General features: G+C 37.8%; 2 protein-coding genes and 1 pseudogene across 3 annotated transcripts in view; 1 reads left to right on the top strand and 2 right to left on the bottom strand.

Annotated features, from left to right (window-relative positions):
- march1 (membrane-associated ring finger (C3HC4) 1) overlaps positions 1 to 3,563 on the bottom strand; it is a 23,424-nt gene extending 19,861 nt beyond the window's left edge. The window contains exon 1 of one of the 2 annotated variants that reach the window (XM_038271855.1): positions 3,110 to 3,563. In XM_038271855.1, the coding sequence (XP_038127783.1) occupies positions 3,110 to 3,196 (87 nt within the window). In that variant the 5' untranslated portion in view covers positions 3,197 to 3,563. The remainder of the gene's footprint in view (positions 1 to 3,109) is intronic. The other variant, XM_038271854.1, reaches the window with a different exon arrangement.
- LOC119774343 lies at positions 3,247 to 7,925 on the top strand (annotated as a pseudogene).
- The window catches only part of LOC119774322 (cilia- and flagella-associated protein 43-like), a 21,822-nt gene continuing 13,014 nt past the window's right edge, over positions 7,740 to 16,547 (bottom strand). Inside the window, exons 20-37 of the mRNA XM_038271765.1 lie at positions 16,319 to 16,426; positions 16,133 to 16,237; positions 15,945 to 16,061; positions 15,292 to 15,480; positions 14,280 to 14,486; positions 14,019 to 14,111; positions 13,018 to 13,140; positions 12,790 to 12,909; positions 12,452 to 12,559; positions 12,168 to 12,254; positions 11,992 to 12,080; positions 11,701 to 11,911; positions 11,426 to 11,538; positions 10,418 to 10,565; positions 10,150 to 10,299; positions 9,579 to 9,659; positions 9,346 to 9,499; positions 7,740 to 8,142 (exon numbers count right to left, since the gene is read on the bottom strand). Of these exons, the coding sequence (XP_038127693.1) occupies positions 7,982 to 8,142; positions 9,346 to 9,499; positions 9,579 to 9,659; positions 10,150 to 10,299; positions 10,418 to 10,565; positions 11,426 to 11,538; positions 11,701 to 11,911; positions 11,992 to 12,080; positions 12,168 to 12,254; positions 12,452 to 12,559; positions 12,790 to 12,909; positions 13,018 to 13,140; positions 14,019 to 14,111; positions 14,280 to 14,486; positions 15,292 to 15,480; positions 15,945 to 16,061; positions 16,133 to 16,237; positions 16,319 to 16,426 (2,364 nt within the window). The 3' untranslated portion in view covers positions 7,740 to 7,981. The remainder of the gene's footprint in view (positions 8,143 to 9,345; positions 9,500 to 9,578; positions 9,660 to 10,149; positions 10,300 to 10,417; positions 10,566 to 11,425; positions 11,539 to 11,700; positions 11,912 to 11,991; positions 12,081 to 12,167; positions 12,255 to 12,451; positions 12,560 to 12,789; positions 12,910 to 13,017; positions 13,141 to 14,018; positions 14,112 to 14,279; positions 14,487 to 15,291; positions 15,481 to 15,944; positions 16,062 to 16,132; positions 16,238 to 16,318; positions 16,427 to 16,547) is intronic.

Below are 16,547 nucleotides of genomic sequence, written 5' to 3' on the forward strand. Positions count from 1 at the left end.
TCTAATCGCATCTCTTCTGTGTGAGTCTCTCCAGGTTGAAATGTTGTTTGCACTTTTCTTTGTACAGAGTGAAGGTTGAGGGAGTGAGCTCCAAATTAAAAAACTCAATAAAAAAAAGCTTTTTTTCACATGAAGCCAAACCATTAGATGAACTCTTTGTGTCTACTCAAAACATTAAAGTTGCACAGAAAATTTTTGCAAACTGCACAAGTACCTCCTATAATTCAAAGTGTTTCCTAGTTGACTCTGCAACAGCAAACCTGTGCATGACAACCAGCACTTCAAATGTATAAGGCAATTAAACACCAAGTGAATACGTCAAATTCACCTTAAAAAGCTCAACACATCTTTTAAGTGCACCTAACCTCCAACCTACTCGGCAGCATAAAACTCTCAGAGTAAACGTTTTACTCTTACCTGAGTCTCTGCTCCTCTCTGGACACACTGAGTCTGAACAGCAGAGACTTTACAGTGTCTGGACATGTGCTTGCTTGTGCTGAGGGGGATTAGGTGGTGTGGCGTGGATCGACGGATATATTTTGGTTCAGCCTCCAGACGCATTTAAACAAGCAGCCAAGAAGTTGGGACTGCAGGCTTTTTTAGTACAATAAATGTTAGCTTTTTAAAAATGTTAGCGTTTTAAAAGCTGCACATTTTTGCAGTTTAAGAAAAGTTCAGGAGGAAGAGCCAAGGAACGGAACTCTTGAAACATTTTTTGCATAAATGATATTCCACAGGCTTAAGCTTTTCCACTAATAGCCACTCAGTGCACGTGGCAAACAAACAAGCCAAAATTATGAATTTTAAGATGCGTATGTAGAAAATAGCCCAAATGTAGACTCCAGGTTTGAAATTCACAAGTAAAAATAGTCTGACAAGGCAAACAGATTATCTCCTTAAAAACATGTATGATAATAGAATAGAATAGAGCTTTAATGATCTCACAATGGAGACCTTAAATTTTGACATTGGCTTTTCTGCAGGAAATATATAAAGTGCTTCTTGTTGGACAATAAAATGAAAATGTTGAAATGTTGAAAATGTTCCCATTGCCTGACTGTAGTATTGTGGCCTAAATTGTTGAAATTGGCTATAAAGACTGATAGATAATTTTTATATTAGTAACAATGAGCATGGCAGTACTGCAAATATTAATGTGCACACACCCTTAAGCATTTTGTTGTGATCACCTGCTTGTTTCGTTTGACAAAAAAACAACCAAAATAAAAGAAGGTTTAAAAAAATCTAAAGTGCACAGGGGAGCGGTGCCTCTGTCTGCACTCTTCTGGGAGGAGAATGGAGGAGCATTAGAAGGTAGATTGGTCCCAGGATCATTGAGCAAAGGTACACACTGTGAGGCATTTCCAAGCAGATGCTTTTGTTTTCCTGCTTGTATGCGCCAGCCTGGAAAGTGAGAATCGCTTCGCGCCCCCATTCAAAAACTAGAGAGGACATGACATCACACATGAAAATTTCTACATCACAATTAAGGTTTACGAATACTGACATGGTGTTGTACAATACAACCAATGTCACCTCCATGTAGAGTGCATGTTATTTTACTTTGTTTATTTATTTGCATATGTGTATATATATATATACGAATATATATATATATATATATATATATATATATATATATATATATATATATATATATATATATATATATATATATATATATATATATATATATATAAATATATTCGTATATATATTAGTTATTTACCTATTAAAATAACATTAATATTAACATTATTGATCTGGACATTAATATTTATGTAATTTGGTCCTCATTTATTTGAGTATTAAGGTGTTCAATTGGCCAAACAGTTCTCTCTCTGTCACTGCAATCTTCTCTGCTTAAGATGCTTGCTAAAAGTCCTTCCCAATAGTCCTAACATATTTAAGGCCTATGGTGTTTATGAATAACTTTTACATGATGTAAAAAAAAAAAAAATCTTAAAATTTGAGACATGTCAAGGTTTTTCTACAATGGTATCACTAAAAGCTAGCTTTAGTCTTATGAGTCTTTATTAATTGGGCCCCTGACCATAAAGGTGCTCCACACTGGGTGATCCACACTGTAACATGAACAAAAATGCTCACAGCATGTATTTTGTTTATTCTCACTGAGAAACTTATTTTTCCTATTTTTTGGTCCTTTACTTTAGCCTTTCAATAGCCTGCCAATGGGATCAGGTACATTTGGAGGGAAAAGAAAGACCTATAACCAGGGAAGTAGGACAGGAAGTTATTTTTAGTCCATTGTTGTCCGTGAATTGTCTTCGTCTGTTTAAAAATAGTTTTAATCTCTGACTATTGACCTGCTTGAAAAAGGGTAAACCCTGTTGGTACATTTACGGAAGCCCTAAAAATGTATCAGTTGTATTATCCAACTGTCTGATTTTTCCGACTTCTTTCTAGAACTTTCAAAAACCTATAAAGCCTGAAGCTATTATTCATGTTGCAACTGTGAAACAAAACAAAACACAGCACACAACCTTGGACAACAGTCTGATCTTAACATCAGTTAAGTCATATCAGTAGGAGTATCAAAGGTGCAAAATAGATTTGTTTGTAAAAGCAGAAATGCATCTTTTCACTCTAGACATGATGAACTTTCTCTCACTACCTGCACTCCATCTTCTCTGCTGCCAAACAAAAGCACTTTGCAGCCTCATGCATTTTTAATTTAATGTAGGATGATATGAGGTTACAAGAATGGAAATGAAGCAACACAGGATCATGTGGAATTCTGTGACATACTGTGGCATACTGGTTCCATTTCTCTCTAAGTTTAGAAAGGATAAAGCAAGACTTGCTGTCTTAACAAACTGTAATATAGACACATGGAAACTATAAATAAAAAGAGCAAATAAAAGCACATGCCGGTCATAAGTCAAGTATTAAAGTACTAGCAGGTGATATTAAAGAGTAATAGTAATTTATTCACATTTCTATAATAATAATAAAAAAACTTGCATTCTTTAAAAAAAACAAAGCTTTAAAATCTGACCAAAGTTTAATTATTTCTAAGACAAAAAAAATGTGCTCACAGCTTGCCTGACTTCTACTGATGTTTGAGCTCCAACAGTCACGCTCTCACCTCATTCTTGTCTTTGGACCGAGGAGCACTCTTTCCATTTCCGGCCGACTCTCTTGCGGGGACCACAGTTATCTGCTGTACTGGCATGCTTCTGTTTCCAAGCAACGCTCTGGTGCTAGTCCCACAGCATTCCCATCATGTCTGCTTCCCCCCGGATCCCGCTGCCCCGTCCGCAGGCTGTTTTTAGAAGAAATATAATGCCTGTTCCCGGATTGTTCTCCCTTAAGGGCTCAATCCGGATCATCAGAAGCAACGGAGACAAAATGGGATCAGGTCACCGAGGCAACAAGAAGATAGCTCTAAGGATGATGGGGTGTGAGGTCGTCATGGCGACTGGGAAGCTACTCAACAGTGTGCACAGCTTGCTCCTCTTCCTCCCCCCGCCTGCTGGCAAAGGAACAAGAGAGGAAGAGTTGAGAGTGGTAAACAAGAAAGCAGGGAAGAATGTGTTGTTGTGACATGCGTTTCTGTGCGGTGTCCATCCTGAGGAGGCGGGGCCTGGATTTTGTCGTGCTCCCTGTGTAGCAGGCATAAGGTCCACGAGGATTAAGGCTTAGACTAACCTCAATCTCCTCCTCTTACCACTGGTGTTACTAATAAGCTTACACAACTTGTTCACATGGACAGCACTCAATAAGTCTCACACACACTCACACAACTGCTTCACTAGTTGCAGACTCCCTGCAGTGTAAGCACTATGCTGACAGACGTTAAAACACCTTGTGTCTTCTGCCAGGTCAAAAAAGGCATGTTTGTCATCCAACTGGACACAAAGAGAAAAAGTAACACAAACAATGTGGATGGCGATATTAGGAGTGTGTGGATGTAAAGGTTAATCCTGTTTTACAACTTCCTAAGGTCATGAGGATTACGATTGATATAATAGGAAACTGGGAGCGCTAAAGGAAACACCAATGGTACTGAGGTTAAAAGGCACACTGTCATAAAGAAAAGATCCCAACAGGTTTAGCTGTTTTAATGGTTGCTTTTTTATTGAATATTTAGCAAAAAAAGGTCCAAAACTCCTATGAGATAAGGTGATAACTTTTGCTTATCACTAGGTTGCTTATACCTAATGTCTGCTTGACTTAAATTTTCAGTTTGGTTACTGACAGTACAAGTACAAGTGCAGTACAAGTGCTTTAGCTAACCCTGCAGTTTAGTCGTACAGTTTGATCAGTAGCTGCGTGCAACGATTGAAAAAAATTGCACAGTGTACGCCTTAAGCCTTCAACTTGTATGTTAGATCCAGTTCAAACCAGTTTATTTAAAGAGGTATTCCCTTTGATCTCATCCTCCATTTTAGATGTGATTAATATATCTCTGTAACGGGGATATGTACCAAAGGCTTTTAAGGTTGCTGTAATTAAACCTTTATTGAAGAAACTGTCTCTTGACCCAGATGACTTGGACAATTATAGATCTATTTCCAATCTTCCTTTCTTATCTAAAATTCTTGAGAAAGTAGTTGCCAAACAAGTCTGCTTGAACTTTTTGAAGAGTTGTCTTGTTAGATCAACTGTATAAAGCTGCACTTGATACAGTTAATCATAATAATCTTTTAGAAAGACTTGAATATTTTGTGGGAATTAAAGGAACAGCACTAGACTGGTTTAAATCTTATCTATCTGATCGGTTTCAGCTTGTTCGCGTTAATTACAAATCTTCCTCATGCTCAAGGGTTACCTGTGGAGTACCACAGGAATAAGTGCTAGGACCAATTCTCTTTGCTATACATATGCTCTCAACTGGCAGAATTATTCGACAGCATCAGATTAATTTCCACTGTTATGCTGATGATACTCAGCTATATCTGTCTATAAATCCAGATGAAGCTAACCCATTACTTACATTACAGGTATGTCTTTAAGACATAAAAACCTCAATGACTCTTAACTTTCTCCTTCTGAATGCAGACAAAACAGAAGTTATAGTTTTTGGACCAGATTCTTTGAAAAAGAAGCTTCTTAGTCAGTCACTTCATTTGGATGGGATTAAACTGATTTCAGATAATAAAGTAAAAAACTTGGTGTTATTTTCGATCAGGACCTGTCATTTAAATCCCATTTCAAAGAGGTTTCTACAATTTCCTTCTTTCATCTGCGGAATATTGCAAAAATTAGAAATATCCTGTCCAGGGGTGATGCTGAGAAACTAGTCCATGCATTTGTTACTTCAAGGCTGGACTATTGTAATTCTTTACTATCAGGAAGTCCACAAACTGTAATTAAAATCCTTCAGCTGATCCAAAATGCTGCAGCCAGAGTTCTGATGAAAATTAAAAAGAGAGATCATATCTCTCCTATCCTAGCTTCTCTTCATTGGCTTCCAGTTAAATCCAAAATAGAATTTAAAATTCTCCTTCTCACATAAAAACCTTAAATGGCCAAGCTCCATCTCATCTTATATCAGTGATATGACTGTTCCTAATGTCCTTAACAGCGCACTTCGCTTTAGTTTGTGAGGCAGGCACATTGTCTACTTTTTAGAGTTGGCTTCAAACTTCCCATTATGATAAAGCTTATAGTTAAAGTGGCTCAGGTTATCCTGAGCCATCTCTATAGTTACCGGTATGCTGCTAAAGGGCTGATTATATTTCTGCAGCTGCACACATCAAATGTCGCTTGGGTCTGGTCCAGACCAGTTTGGCTTCTATGCTTCTGCAACGTCGGTCTGGAATTTCTAGGGATGCACAGCAGTTTCCCGGCAAAGCGCTAGGGGGAACCTGTCTGAGAACTTGCGAGAACTTCGGCGGATGGTCACGAGAACTTCTTCGGCGGCGCCGGCAGGAGTGTTTATTTTCCAGAACATGTCTGAGGCATCGTACAAGTGGTTGTACTTCCAAACCTCCTCAATCAAGCTTTCAGAAGTATAAATTGGCCTTTAGACTTCTGGAGGACACAGGGACCCCTTTTTCATCATTCTGCTAACGTTATGCTCTCTCTACTTTTTCTCATAGTAGCTTCGCCTCGTGTGTTTTCTGGAGAGGCCCGCCTTTTACAGTTGTTTTTTTTTTATCTCCTTGACACTGAGCCTCGTTCTGCTGGAGGTTTCTTCCTGTTCAAAGGGTGTTTTCCTCTCCACTGTCGCTACAAGCCTGCTTAGTGTGAGGGATTGCATTCAAGTCAATGATTCGATGCAATTAACTGCTTTTCCTTAGATATAAATCTTTGAATCAATTTGACTGTCTGATCTGGTGAACTGTAAAGTGCCCTGAGATGACATGTGTTGTGGATTGGCGCTCTATAAATAAACTGAATTGAATTGAATTAAGAGGACCAAATCAGCATGCTGGCATTACAGCATAGTCTTAAAGGAATAGTACACCCAAAACATGATTAGCCTTCATTTTCTACTCACCCCCATGCTGAACAACACTCTGGAGTACTTTTTTGATATCTCAAATGCATCTGGAGATCTGGGAGGCTTCTTGCTGTCTGCTGACATTCAAATAATGGAGGTCTATTGTGCCCGAGACAGAAAGGTCCATAAAAGTCCACAAAAAACGTGTCAATATTCCTCCATACTGGTCGTCCAATGTATTCCAAGTGTCCTGAGTGGGTAGCATCCAGAATTTACTCGAAACGAAGTCATTTAGAATGTTTTTAGAGCATAAACAGTAGTGTATAGGATTTCCTGAAAGCGCGCACATGCGCATTCACGACGCTATGGAAGCCGGCAGACCAAACCAGCGCATTCAGCTCGGCAAAGAACTCATGCTCTTCCTCAACACTGAAGTCCTCAGACATTTTTCTTTCGTTGTTTCTTTCTTTGCACAGGTAAACGGCACAGTTCTTCTTCTACGCTTGCATTATTGGAAGAGCAGACGCTGAATGCGCACTTTCATCTGGTTTGGTCTGCCGGCTTCCGTAGCGTCGTGATCGCGCATGTGCGTGCTTTCAGGAAATCAAAAATTTACTTTAAAATTAAACTAATGATCTGTATGAGAAGGACACTAAGAACTAAATATTGTTACAATCTCCATCCTTGCTTTCATAAATACTGGGGTGCTGATTAGCATTTGAAGCGTTTCCACTCCTCAGCATCGCTCTGGGCTGAGCGCCTCACTAAGGGAGAGGCTGAAGAGAACACAGCACTCCATCATCTCATCCCTCTCTGTGGCCAACTGCCTTTGTGTTGACAATGAGGAAGAAGATGAGGACAGCAAGCAAGTTTCTGCAGACTCCTCGGAGATCCACGGTGAGGATGCAAACAGGAATAAAACTAGGCTGGGCAGTGAGGGACAGTCTAAGTCTTCTCAACCAACACAGATCTCCTCAGAAGATTTAGCTTAAGGTCAAAATGTACAGAAACAAGGTATTAGTTCAATAATCCAAGTATCTTTGACCCTGTTTAGTTGTGACTACTGAAAATAGTAAAATATAAAGTGTGTCTCTCTTTTTCCCCAAAATGATTTGATGCAGCTCCAAACCTTTATTGACAAGTGTTCGAGTTGTGCTCAGGCTGCTCTGTATGAGCTCCAGTCAGAGCTCCCCATAGAGGGAAGAAAAGCTGAACCGTCTGAGCTCATTGACCTGTTCGGTCTGGATGACAGCATTCTGCGCTTTGACCGTGTAGAGGGGGATTTCACTACTTAATACCTGAAGCAGTATCTTAAGTTCAACAGACACCAAAAAGGAGTTAACACAGTTAACTGTATATATTTCCAGTTCTTGTTCACAGCAAAGGTAACAACATTAACATCCTGTGGCAAAATGTACTGCGTTCAAAAAAACAATACATTTACTTAAAGGATTGTGTGTAAGACACTATAAAGATCTAATCTATCTTTTAACATTTTAACATTAACATTTTATGCCCGTTTGCAACAAAGTCAACAAATAAAACTGTTGTTCATTAGTTGAACTGCAACTAATCGAATGTGGGATAATATTTTCTTTCCAGACGCTGTTGATCTCTCTGGAGTCGTTCCAGTTCCTCTGACTGAGCCTTTGCACGTCTCTTCTGTATGGCCTTCTTACGGATTTCCTGAAAGCGCTTCTCTCTTTTTGCGTCTTCATCTTCCGTTCCAGCTAAAATGCCAAAAGAGCTTGGTTTAAAAACTACATTTGAAAAAAACAAAAAAACCATCCCCTCTGCATAGAAAATAACAGGTGCAATTCAGAGAGTAAACTAATAGAATTTTGTATTTCAGGCTTTTTTATTCAAAGATTAAAAACTATTTTTTTTTTTTTTATTACTCAGATTAATGCATTTAATTTGTTAAACCTGAGTGAGGATTATGACTTGTAGCCAATAATAACCTGCAATTCTGGAAATGATTTTCTGTTACATAAGAGCAATAAATACATATTTAATACAGACATGTCATAGTATCCAGGACATGGTTATTGACACAGAAGTGGCGTCCAAGCCTATTTATGGAAAGTTTAGGGGATGTCCTGCACAGTTAAGATGTGTCTCTGCTTCCACACACCTGAATCAAATGGCTCGTTTGCTGAATACCTTAATCTGCCGTTTATAGCTCACATTTCTTCACCTTTCAAAGGGTCAACAGTTTAAAAAAAACACTATCATGGAGTTCCTGGCTGCTTTGCTCAGTTCAGACAACCTTCAGCCTAAGGGATGTCGTTGGACAAGCATTCAAATGATGCATGTCTAATTGGAACTACAGCAGCCTTCCGGAACAGTACAAGAAACAAAAGACAAATGGCTAAAGCTCTTATTAAAAAACCAAAAATGTATGGCCTTTATGACACATGCTAATGTGTCCATTAGCATGTGTCACACATACCCACAAAATAATGTACTTTTATGCAACTTGTGCACAACTGTATAGTCCCTAGTCTCAGCTAAGGACAGTTCCTGAAACTGAGTAACGCTGACTTCAACTGTCAAGTGAAGTCCATGTGGGGGATTCAAAGTAGTGGATTCAGATCTTTTACTGTACTAATACATCTTAAAAGGACCATCACCTCCATCCTGCTATAATGATAAAATAAGCCTATTGAGTGGAAATGCTGAGCAGCACATTTTATTCCACTGTTGAAATTCTTCTATTAATTAAATATAATATTCTTTGTATCTTACCTATAGATATTATTTTTCTGGGGAACTGAAATATGAGTCATAACACCTAATGAGCAATTAGGGCTTGAAATGCGGTATACCACTGTGTATAATGAATCCATACAATTAATACCTTGTGATTGGGTTCAACTTTTCAGTGATATTTGAAATAAGAGAGATGGACCTGTGGATCTGTTTATCATTACCTCCTCGTTCATAGATCTGTGTCAGCTTTGCAACAGTCTCCTGAACACGAGGAAGCTCCTTCTCTAGGTCAGCATTGCTCTCTGCTATCTTTGCCATCTTTTTCTTGACCCCTTGCAACCTTTTCTTGCGCTGTTGAATGTTTTTCTCGTGGATCTGAAAATGGGAATGCCGTGTATTATTCAAATATTTAAGGTCTTGCTGGCTTTTGAGATTAAATAAAATGATCAGTTACCTTTTTCATCAAAGCAATACTTTGTTCCATTTTGGAAATTTTCTCTTCCGTGTGAGTGCTCCAATCCTGCCTGCTGAGAAACTGGGAGAAAGAAGTCTTTTAATGAAAGATATCACAACAAATGTGGCAGCTTCTTTATCGGGAAATATTATTAGTCAGAAGAATAGTTTTGTCTATTCACTGTTTTCTTCCTCTGTGTTTTATGGGCTTTAACAATGTCAGGAAGCTAACAGCAGCAAAGCTACTGGAGCCCACTGCCATATGCCAAACTGGCATAAAAACTTGAAAGCGCATGTTCTGTGCTGTTTTTGAACTGTTATAAATAACTTTATTGATTTTTTTTTTAAATGTAAATCAGGTTTAAAAAGTAAAATCTACTGTTTCACACCACAGTAAACTTAAACAGGCTAGAAATTAATCAGGAGAATTAAAGTGAAAAGATTTTACATATAGCCAATCTAATCTATCTGACATATTATTACCACATCAGAGAAGTTACAATAATTATCTGTGAGCAGATGACAGTTCCCCTGAAATCAAAAGACAAAGTTATGATTATGAACTAGATTACCATCATTTCCTTCTGCTCCTCTGAGAGTTTAAGCCGCCTGATTTCCCTCTTCTGCTCTTTTAAAATCTCCAACTTCTTGTTCAATACCCGATTCTCCCACTCCAGATGGGCGATGTTTTTATGGACCTTTGTGTTTGCTTTCTTGAGTGCCTGATGATACAGACATGTTTTTTTGTTCTTTTATTCCAAAATCAAAAAAGATTTTCTTTTTTTTTTGGTTTGTTTTACGAAAAAATGTACTGTCAGTATTTTGAAGATTAAGACAGACCGTCAAGTTCTCTACCACACTTCTGTGGACGATGGCGGCGTTCTCTCCAGGTGTATCAGTTGACAAAACTGAAGGCTCCACCTGTCCATATTTCACTACAACCTGGACCGTGTAGTTAGTGAGATGCTCGTTCCTCTCGTCCACGACGCTACAGAAAACAGAAACCACTGACTAAATACTTCAGAATAGAATAACGCATGGTTGATTAATTTCCATATAGCATGTTGTTTTTGTTGGTTTGTTATTTTATTTATTTTCCCTTTTTGTTGTGATCATCTAGAAATGCGACTAGTAATTCAATAAGGCCATGTACTGAATTAATAGTTCAGTGATTCAGTCCATATAGCGTAAAGTGTTTCTGAAACTGCAAGTTAACCAAACTCCCCATAATGTTTGAATAACTTTAAAATAATTTTATATATATATATATATATATATATATATATATATATATATATATATATATATATATTTTTTTTTTTTTCTTTTTTTTTTTTTTTTTTCTTTTTTTAAAACAGCAGAAAATTGATAGAGTCTATTTGCTGATTTAAAGCTTTAGATTTAAAGCTTTAGGCTTCCTGAAAGCAAAAATGAAACAGTCTCTCCATGTTTTGCAATCTGATAACAGACCACTTTGGACCAGAAGATTGAGTTACTTTTAAATTCAAGGCCACATTCCCCCCTCTGTATTAAATCCTACATCAGAGAACCAAAACATATGTCTGATCAGGTAAGGGTCAGTATCTGTTTTGTTGCCCAACTACTTTAAGCTTAGTTAGCTCTCCTGAATAAGGGGAGCTCTGACTGCTGAACTCTGGGTCAGAAAACTCTTGGATCCAACCCCTTTGAGTTATATAGACATGTTTTTGATAAGGGCAGATCTCACCAAGCATCAATAAACACCAAGTGCTGCATATGGACCTGAAATCATTAAATATACCTATAATTAAGCCACATCTTTGAGTCAAAAGTTATGCAGTGTTGCAACGAAAAACTAAGATGTCCTACCTCCGAATGGCGTCACTAATCTGACTGATCTCTTTTTCTGCCAGATCAAGTTGGTCTTTTCTTCTCTGCAGAAAGGCCTGCATCTCAGCGAGATTTAATGCTTTTCTATGAATCTGTAAAACCGTAAAAAAAAAAAAAAAGAGCTAAACTTACTACCAAGGAAGAAATAAATTCAAACATTTAAATAACTTCACCGAGATGTAAAACAAATCCAGATATGTAGATGTTTTTTTTTTAATACATTTTGCTTTTTTAATCTTCCCCCCTCATATTACCGTTTGTTCACACTCTACTTTTGTTTTGCGCACAAGACAAAATCTCTTCCAGATGGATGGTTTCAGCATTTTTGGCATATTTTCTGGAGCATCCAGCTTTTCCATGGCTTTGAGAAGTTGACTGAGTCCATCAGGAGAAGCGGAGTCAGTCAGGTGACGCTGCTTTAAGAAGTTGGGTGGGTTTCCAGTCTGGGCCCTCAAAACTTGAACCCTGAAAATACTCATGGTAGTCACAACTTTAAAGAAAACCTCTATTAGACAGCTGATGAATGGAAATGGTTGCATACATACTTTGGTCTACATTTGAACAGCTTGTAAAGCTGCTTGACCATGTTGTTTGGCACGTCTGCAAAGTCCCTCCTAAACTGTTTATCCAGAACCTTTGGATGATGAAATAAAATCCAATTATCACTAGGACTGTGTTTTTAATTTATCTTTTTTAATTATCATTTTATTGACAGGCTTACTTTGTCTTCAGCTACAATTCTGTCATATTCCCACTGAAACTGTTTCACCTCCTCCTTATATGTCCTCAAGGCTATCGCCATTTTCATCTGTCAGAAAAATACAGTTTTGGCCATTCAGCCTGACACATGTACCTGTTGCTACACACCCCATTGTCAAATTAACTATAAGGAATACAAAGGTGATGGACTGGAATACATACAAATAATTCTGCCAATTTTAATAAATTGATTCTAGCACAGGCGATTAATACATTCCTGCAGCATTAGGGTGCAACTTTTCCAACCTTGTGTGCAGACGCCTGTTCAAGTTTTAGCTTGAGCTTCTGCTCTTGATTGTCCAACTGCTCAGCCTTGATCACTGTATAATTCAGGTTGATGATCTTCATCTCTTCCTGTCAAAACCACACTCAGAACTTAATCAAACATAAGCAATGGGTTGAATGCATACATAGGTCACACTTTTCAGTTGATGGTTGTAAAAGGTTTGATAATCAGTTAGAGATTTCCTAGCAATCAAACGCTCTTGGATAAAAGACATTGAACCTTGTGTTTTTTTATGGGGATCAAGTTTGGAGAGGATCCAGTGGGATGAACACTTTTAAGAGACTTTTTACAAACTTACCTGATCTATAGCTATTGTGCATTTGAGTTTCTTTTCCTCAAGCTCTGCAAGCATTTTGTCAAAGTTTTCAGTTTTATATTTGATGGATTGCTGCAGAGCTTTCATTTCAATTTCAGGCGCCTGCAGAGCCAGAGTTTCCAAATGATTACTTTTGCTCTAGAATGTTGATAATCAAATATGAAATTGCATAAGCAGAACTATATGCATGTAAATATATTTTCTTATTACCTTTATACCGTCCTCTTTATCGAGATCTTTGAAGCTCCTCTCATTTTCTTTGCATACTTCTCTCTCCTCGATGCAACACTGAGTTTCAGCTTTGGTCAAAACAAACTCAGGAGGAGGCATTTCCTGTGAAGTAGAATCAAAATAAACTATGTGCTCATCATGCTGTTTGGTCTAATTCTGCTCACACAGCCTAAAAAGAAAAAGGTTGAACTGTTTTAAAACAAATGAGCAGTTTTAGCCCATAGATTAGATGAGCTAGATTAGATTTATCTCTGAACAAAAATAAATAAAAATAAGAAATAAATTAGGGAATAATAAAAAGAATATAATTTGAAATGTGGTTCATTGATTCATTTAGAGGCCTCATGTACCATTTACATATGAAGATATATATTCCGTTTTCTCTCTGATTTCTGTCCACTTGGATCAATTTAAGCCAGACACTACACTAAAACTTGTAATGCTATGCTTCAGAAATAATAAAAGCCATTCACTCTTCAAAGATACACTAACATAATAAGGTTAGATGTTGTTTAAAGCATTTAGAAAAACAAAACGGTGAGTGCCTGTGTAACAGAGATGAGATTCATTCTGAAATCTTTTCTAAATTTAATGCTTAAAGCTAAGAGGAAATTACAAGGCACATTATCTGACCTGCTATGGATTGATTGGCCACTCATTGAACAGAAAATGTTTACCTTTTCTAAAATGTTCTCATTTTTCCTTTTTTTCCCCTTTCAAATAGGCAGTTTCTGTTGACCATTATAAATAAAGTCCATGAAAAGTAATGATTAAAAAGGTCACATTTTCCCAGTTTATGGATTTTTTTGTCCCTCTTTCGCAGGATGATGAGATCAAGGAACCAATCCTTCATAAAATACTAAAGCAAAATAAAATACTCTAGTCTACTCTATTTCAACATTGCAGATAAAAGTAAGAAATTTATGAATCTTGATGGAAAACACACAAAAAAAACTCCAGTGTTTATCATGAAGGCATACGTGTGCAGTCAGGTGGTTCTCCGTCGCCAACCTCCGCCTCTCTTCTTCTTCTTCTTCTTTCTGCTCCAGGTTGAGGTATTTCTCTGCCTTAATCTAAAGTGGGACAAAGGCAACATCTCACGATAACAATTACATAGCAGCTCACATCTCAGCACAGGAGAACAGACAAACAATCCACAGAGCAGTTCTACAGCCCCTCATGCTTTGTTGAATTTTAAATGAACCATGTCCACTGCTGGGACATTAAATGATGATAGTAACCTCAGAGTCGTCCAAAGTGAACAGTCTCTCTGGCCACTCGCTGTCGGTCAGACTGGGCTCCCACAGCTTCTGCTCTATGTCTAGTTTCAGCATGAGTTCCCGGATCCTTTTGTTCCCGTCCTTCACATGTCTGAGCACTTCCAATTTCCCCCTGTGCAGAGCTTCGAAATCTGAGTTGAAATCCATCTTGATGTCATAAACCAAATCCTGAGTTCAGAGGTGACAGAATGTATTTCTAATTAGGATGTGGACAGTAACAATAATAAACTGAAGCTGGGCATCTGACTCATTCTTTAAACCACAAGTTTAAACACTATGTATACACAATGAATAAAATGTTCAGGAAGAAGATAGGTTCTGTGTTCCTGCGCGATTCGATTAGAAAGAAATGTGTGTAAAATAAAAATCAACATTACAGTGAAACAAGGGGCTGGCGGCCCCCTGGTGCTTCAAAACAGAGATAACATCATGAGGAAAGAACAGTCTGTGGAGAAAATCTTAAGACATTAACCAGAATTATGTATTATGGTTGATGAATGTTGGGCTTTTTTTTCTATTTTCTTTGCTGGCTGTGACACAGATTTCCCCTCTGGGATAATAAAATAAAATAATAAATAAAACCCTAAACATTGAAAAATAAAGTTAGAATCTTGTGGTAGGAAGCCCAATCCATTTGACCCTAGTAAACAGTTTAAAAAGCAGCTTTATTAAATACAACGGAAATGTACAAAAATAAAATTAAAAATTGTTAAAAACTCCTGATATTTTTTTGCACCTGAGCAATAAAAATGGTTTAGGTAAACCTAACTGACCTAAAGCAGGAAAATAACATGCAAGATAAAAATAAATCATAAAAAATAAAAGATTGCATCTTTTTATACATTTTAAATATTACATCTAAGTCTCCAACAATGACTACTGGTCCTGTTTCAGGATGTTTGCCACTGGCTTCCGAAAGCACTGCAGACTTTAAATGAAAAATATGCCCTTTTTTTACCACAATTTGACAGACCTGTAACAATATGATCTGGTTGCTCCTCTGTTCGATAGTTTTCAAGCTGAACTGGTTGTAGAGGTAAGGATTGAAATATCCTAGCTGGGCTGAAATGCTTCCACTCAGAGCTGTGCTCTCTGCCCCATGGCCTTCCTCCTCCGCTGGCTCTTCCTCCGGTTCGCTGTCACTTTTCTCCTGGCCACTCAGCTGTAGGTTAAAGTTGTGGGACAACAAATGTTACAGCAAAACATAAGCTCAGAATTTGCGGCAAGAAGATTATAAACTATAGAATCAAAGAATACTGCAATTAAGGGAATTATTTCAGAAGCCTGCTTTCAACCACACAGCTATAAATCTCCAAACATTTCAACAGCCTTGGACTGCCGTGTTTTCAAGTATTTCAACAAGGCTGCAGCAGGGACAGTTCAGAAAGGTTTGAGGTTCAAAGCTAAAGCTTGTTTCTCCAAACTAAACTAGCTTGTACCTAAATAATTTTGCCTTAAAGATTTTCCAGAGAGACATATAAATAAAGTTTCCCTGCTATTCTGTTTAGAAAACATTGCATTCTTACCTCACAGCCAGAACAGCAAACATGGATCTAATTATCTAACTCATCACATGTGAATCACTTTGCCTCATCAAATAGAATCTAGGCCAGCAGTTTTATTTACCCTGTTTGCAGCCATTTCATTCTTCCTTATATTTTGAACCCTATGGAGGTCCTCCAACTCCTTCTCTGTTCTCTCTTTGAGGGGATAGTTCTTCACTTCCATTTCAGAGTGGAAGGCCTGTGGGTGAAAGAAAATCTTAATTCAAAGCTAAGAGATCTGAGAAAAGGTCTCATTTCATAAGAGCTGACCATGATGCTCCTGGGTTTGACCATAAAGGAATCCCAGCATTCCCTCTTCATAACATCATAGAGGTGACGGTTTTTTGCAATGTCCAGCTGAATTTCCGCCCTCACCTGCACAAGGGAGCGACATTAAAGATCATTTGTGAAAGGATTATTTAGGATCAATGGCAATGTTTTTTGAGTTTGCAGGACCTTCTCAGCTTCCTCCTCCACCATGGAATCCATTGCCCTCTGCCCCTCCACATCCAAGTTAAACTCTTCAATAGGGACATGCTCATTTTCAAGCATAAGTTTTTGAAGCTGACAGCAAAACAAAAAGGCATATTTCACACATCTTAAGAGAGAAGAATCAAATTCAAATGTAGATTGTTTGTTTTTCCATTGTTAACATCTGTCTATTTACTAGCAAATCAAATGCTGG

Source organism: Cyprinodon tularosa, unplaced genomic scaffold (assembly GCF_016077235.1).
Source record: "Cyprinodon tularosa strain WSP-4 unplaced genomic scaffold, ASM1607723v1 ctg81, whole genome shotgun sequence".
Classification (NCBI taxonomy): domain Eukaryota; kingdom Metazoa; phylum Chordata; class Actinopteri; order Cyprinodontiformes; family Cyprinodontidae; genus Cyprinodon; species Cyprinodon tularosa.